The sequence below is a fragment of the Zingiber officinale genome, chromosome 5B (assembly GCF_018446385.1).
Source record: "Zingiber officinale cultivar Zhangliang chromosome 5B, Zo_v1.1, whole genome shotgun sequence".
Taxonomy (NCBI): Eukaryota; Viridiplantae; Streptophyta; class Magnoliopsida; order Zingiberales; family Zingiberaceae; genus Zingiber; species Zingiber officinale.
Window position 1 is genome coordinate 53374229 of NC_055995.1, and position 5563 is coordinate 53379791.

Sequence of the window (5563 nt, forward strand, 5' to 3'; positions counted from 1 at the left end):
TGATGAGCATCAGTCAATTGAGAGCATCGACTAAAGTCCTAAGCTCAAAGACTGAAACATTGATTTATATGGACAATGGAGTAATATATTGAACATGAGTCAAGAATCAATTGATAGCAAAAATCCTAGATAACAACCTTATAAAAAGAGGATTTTGTGAAGATTTTAAGTCAAGTTCTTCAAGAAGTAATCTAAAGCAATCACAATATGATCAAAAACCAAATGCTTTTATGTAAGCTTATTTATTTCGATTACATTCTATATCCTTTGTATATTTATCTTTGGCTTGTATTATTTATAAGAACAAGTCTATAAGAGGTTTCCTCAACTCCGGAAGATCTCTGATGAGGATGAATAGTGGTGTTACTACTAGAAACTAGATCTTGAGTTAGCAACCTTGGAAAACTATGAACCAAATAAAAAATCTTTGTAAGTTTTGGTTTGGCTAAACTTCCAGTTGTACTAAACTCAACGAAGTTATTAACCACCTAGTATTATATCAGTTATAACAAATGATATCAGAGTTATGTTATTTTTCATCGGACTAAATACCGAAGGACACAATGCTAGAGGAAGAAGGACCAGTAGTGATTTTGAGCCCTCAGATGTCATTTGACTTTTTGTCAAAAGAGCAAGAGGCTAGGAGATTAGAAGGATCCATTAGAGTAAATGGAGTTCCGAGATAGTTTTGGATATGACATTCGGTTTCCACAAGCTTTCGGATTAAGAGAATTTGCTTAATGGAAGACAAAAACTGAAATGTTCATCCAAATGCATATGAAAACTTGATTTGCTTTGATGGAGATATTTGAAGCTCGACAGATAAAAGAGACAGACCTCTCAAAAAGAACAAATGGATAGCAAGTCCAACCAAGCTAACACATCTTATGAAAACGTATCATCCTGTCTAATCCCTCTAACTTGTGAACTCAAAGGATCATTTACAAAATATCTCGTCAAATGCAATTGTTTTTTTTTTTGTGCAAATTCTTGCATTGAATCCGCGTAGGCAGAAGGGGAAAAAAAAAAGACAAAAGAACAAATTTAAAAACCACATAGGAATGCTTTAACATCCGTGCCTATGTTGCGCAGGTGTGAAGAATTGAATTGGTAACAAACGGAAGCTTTTCTTACACACGCTAAACGTAAATACAGAATTGAATTGAAGGTCATGTAATGTTAAGTGAGCGAAGACTGAGGCATAGCAGTGCAGTTCACACCTGCACCAATTCGCGGTCGTTGAGCAGCGCCTCGGCAGCCCTACGCCCGGAGACCAAGGCCCCGTCAAAGGTGGCAGAGCTCCAGTGGTCGCCACAGATGTACAGTCCCGGTCCCAACCTCGGATCTCGACCTGCCAAGTTCGTCGGCGGTGTCTGGTCCGGCTGAGCGAACCCGATCCGGTAAGTGCGCAGGTGACTCCATCGTCCAACCTCTTCAGCTCCGAACCACCCGCCGAGCTCGCGAACTACCTCCGCTGCCAGCTCCTCGTCCGACCGCTCCGGAAAGGATCCCACCAAAGAGACAGAGATCAGCGACTTACCCTCCGGTGCATACGACGGCGCCACGTTACTGGCGAAAAACATGTTGTTCACGATGCCCTTGCCGGAACCGTTCAGGACCAGGATCGGTTCCTCGATTGCCGACCGGTCGGCAGAAAAATAGATACACACCGTGCTGCGGCTCTTATTGCTCTTAGGCGCCAGAAACTGAGGCACCAGTCTCTGCGCTTCCGGCTGGTCGACGGCCACGATGATCCCTAGGTCGGCGGGAACCACTTCGCCGCCTTCGAGCGTAACGGCTGCGCCGCCTGGGTCCACCGACGCTACCCGCGAGCGGAGGCGGAGAGATCCCTGGGGAAGACGCGCTGCGAGCTGAATAGGAATGTCAGCGATGCCGTTAGACGGCAGGGCGTTCTCTCCGAGAGCGAGACACTTTAAGACAAAGTCGAAGAGGCGGGAACTCGTGGCGAGGTCGGCGTCAAAAAAGATGCCGGCGAGGAAGGGGCGGAGGAAGCGCTCGACGATGGAAGGGGAGAATCCGGAGGCGGAGAGGCGCGTGGAGATGGTAGTCTCCGGAGCGGAGAGGAGTTGGTCGTCGGTACGGGAGGCGGCAACGAGGCGGGTGAGTCCGATCCGGAGCTTGTCGGGGAGGGATCCGATGGGGTTGACGAGGGACGCAATGCCGTCGATGGGGCGGCGGAAGGGATCAGCGACGCGGTGGAGGGATCCGGCATGGAAGACGAGGGCGCCAGGATAGAAGGGGCACAGGCGGAGTGAAGGGTAGTGGAGGAGGCGGCGAGCCTCGGGGTAGGCGGTGAGAAAAATCTGAAAACCGCGATCAAGGAGAAAGCCGTCGAGGGAATCGGTGCGAACGCGACCGCCGACGCCGTCGGAGGCCTCGAGTAGAAGGAATGGAACGGAGGTGGAGGCGAGGTGGATAGCGGCGGCTAGGCCGGATAATCCTGCGCCGACAATGACGGCGGCGGCGGAGGAAGAGGAGGAGGAAGAGGGCGTGGTGGACGAGGAGAGAGCTTGAAGGGGCGATGCATAGGGAGGCTTAGTCGGCGAGAAAGAAGAGCAAGGAAGCGGAGAGAGGAGAAAAGACATTGGTTGGCGCGGGAAAGAGCATCAGCTCTGGGCCGTTCTCATCTCAATGCCGATGAGGAATGGAAATGGAATCCTCCTCTTCCTCTTATCCATTTCCCTTTAATTTGCGCCAACCCTGCTGACATCGTTTGTGGCCTAATCATGAACCCTAATCTAGTTCTGCTTCATACGGAACGTCCAAATTTATGATTTTTCTTATTCCATTCTCACTTTTTCTTAATTTTTTTTCATAAAAATAAAATTAATGACTAAAAAATATATTTTGCAACATATAATTAGGTTCGCGTGGAAACATTAAAAAGAAGTTTAAAATTTTAAATATGAGTTTTGATATGGGTTATAATGGATATGGTAATTAAAGTTAAGATGATAGAATAGTTAAAGTTAAGATGATGTAGTAGTCCTGTTTGAGAAGGGACAGCATTCCTTCACTTGGTTGCTCGGGCCAGTATTAAAGTTATTAGATTCAACCAGACTAGGTCATAACTCGATCGGAAAGAGATAATCAACCCGTAAGCTAAGCGAGTCAGGGAATTTAATATATTAAGATGGCCAAGATGAAGGTCGGCCGATCTCATGTGTTGGTCGAAATGATCAACTCACCTCACAACAGATCAACCATAATTAAGGGGAGAGCTAAACTTATTACTTCATATGAATCCTCATATACTCACCCGAGCGACCCTAATTCCCGATCGCCCTAATTGATTTCTAAACGACAGTGTGCCTATGTGTATCTGTTCGACCACAAAGGTAGACAAGCTTTAGACACCTCGACTGTACAAAAAACTGATTAGGCAAAGATAGAATGTGGCTCGATTTGGTATACTGGCCGAATCCCTTAAAGTGTAGCTGCATTTCTCTTAATAACCCATATATGCTCGGTAGAGTAAAAGGACGAACAGACCCACAATATTTACTATCACATTAATACTCAGACGGAATTCTAGTAAAACATAGATTATTAGAGGGATTTCAAGGAAGCATGAGGCACGATTCATTATATTTCCTGAATGGATTTCCAACATGATCAAGACACTACATCATTCTCTAAACAAATATCTCAAGGTAGTGTAGAATATATTCAAGCAGCTTATGACCAAAGCATGTATAATGGCAGTCGACATTAATGGCTGGTCCAGATACATGCAGTATAATATACAAAAGGGTATATTATGCAGAACGCAACAGACAACATTCCAATCAGGCGGCCGGTTTAAGGACCGACCGGGATATATTCAATAGACAACATTCTAATCAAGTAACCGGCTCAAGAACTAGTCAAGATATACTCAGCAGACAACATTCTAACCAAGTATTAGAGAATATTCTTGTAGAGCCTTCTTCAAGGACCACCTTGTCCCCCGTCAACCAACCACTTATAATAGCATATTTCTTTATTAACATCAGTGATAACAAAAACTATAAACGACAAAAAGTGTATACATATAGGTAGATGAAATATTCCTTGGGCAATTATGGCGTATCATCTAAGTCTACCCTCTCCTTTACCTAATGACCTCTGACACAGTATGCTATCTCATGATTGCGGAGGTTAAGTGAGGTGGTATATAATGGGGAGTCTTCTCCATGATGAAGGTACGTTCATTGACATCTATAACTCTACTCTCGCGCATACGTTCTGACTGTTCTTACATTCATTCAGACTAGGACTAACTTGAGTATCGGAGGGCCTTCGCTAGAGACTCCTCCACTGTTTTCTAGGTACTGACGTTTTGTTGGATCATCTCCTTATGCATAGGATCGAAGGAAAAGCTTCTTTAAGAGAGAAAGGTCTTCTGACGATCAATCACTCATCCACTGTGCTCAACGCATCATCTCTACAGGTCTCAGACAGGATCAAATTTGACACTGTATATGAGAATCTTCACCTGAATCTGAGAATGGAAGATGAAGGAGGCTGGACGACTCACTACTGTTATTTTGACGCAGTAAGACCTAGATCTACTCATCAACGCCCGAGTTCAAAGGGAGCTGCAACAGCAACAGCAACAGTAAGGAGCCACCAGTGGTACTCTACCGCCACCTAATCCCGTCGCATCTACAACGGCTCACCAGAGGGAGAGAGTGGCTAGGGAAGAAGGTCTGGCTTGTTTGACGCGTACGTCTCACTCCCCGGCTCCCCACCACCGAGCCCTTTTCCGTACACCGCCTGAGCATATGGACCAAGAAGAGCCTCACCAAGAGTCTTCCGGAGAAGCACTAGTTCGTGAATGGCGAAGGGAAAAAGCTCTGGCATGCTACAACTCCCTTAAAGAAATTAGCACGTCATTTTCTCAGAAGATGTTAGAAGATAAGTTACCAAAGCATTATCAAAATTTGGCAATAGAAGAATACTAAGGTTCGACTGACCCTAAGGATCACCTTGTCAAATTTGAGAACACTTCCCTCCTTCACCAATTTACTGATGGGGTGAAGTGTCGGGTGTTTCTCACCACCTTCGATGGTTTGGTACAAAGATAGTTTAAGCGACTACCTATTGGATCTATTTGTTGTTTTACGGATTTCCTCAAGATTTTCCTTTACCACTTCACAAGCAGTCAATGCTACCAGAAGACTCCCTTGAGCCTTTTCTCATTGAAGTAAGGGCCTAAGGAATCATTGAGGTCCTATATTAAAAAATTTAACCAAGTGGCTATGAATGTTCCTTCCGCCACTACCAAGATCCTGATGAGTGCCTTCTCGCAAGGGCTTGTCAATAATGATTTCTTCAACTCCTTGGTCAGGAGGCCCCCGAGGAATTTTTTGATCATCTATTGGATCGGCCGACCAAATTCATTAATGTTGAAGAGGCCCAAGCCGCTCGGAGGAAAGACGCTCCTATACCCACAGCGGCTTCGACACTTGAGCATTGAGCATTGCCCGCTCCTCCACCTAAAGGACCTCGAGCAGCCGCTCAACCTCTTCACCAAGGATCGCGACCATAGGCCATGCGA

General features: G+C 45.5%; 1 protein-coding gene across 1 annotated transcript; it reads right to left on the reverse strand.

The window, feature by feature from the left end:
• Nucleotides 1-1095: 1095 nt before the first annotated feature.
• On the reverse strand, nucleotides 1096-2707 carry LOC121984405 (15-cis-phytoene desaturase, chloroplastic/chromoplastic-like). Its single transcript, XM_042537320.1, has one exon. The coding sequence runs from the start codon at nucleotides 2604-2606 to the stop codon at nucleotides 1215-1217; it is 1392 nt and encodes a 463-aa protein (XP_042393254.1). The 5' UTR covers nucleotides 2607-2707; the 3' UTR covers nucleotides 1096-1214.
• Between the last annotated feature and the right edge of the window lie 2856 nt (nucleotides 2708-5563).

Excerpts from the sequence above, each read along its gene's own strand:
- LOC121984405 (XM_042537320.1), bottom strand. The coding sequence starts at position 2,606 with ATGTCTTTTCTCCTCTCTCCGCTTCCTTGCTCTTCTTTCTCGCCGACT.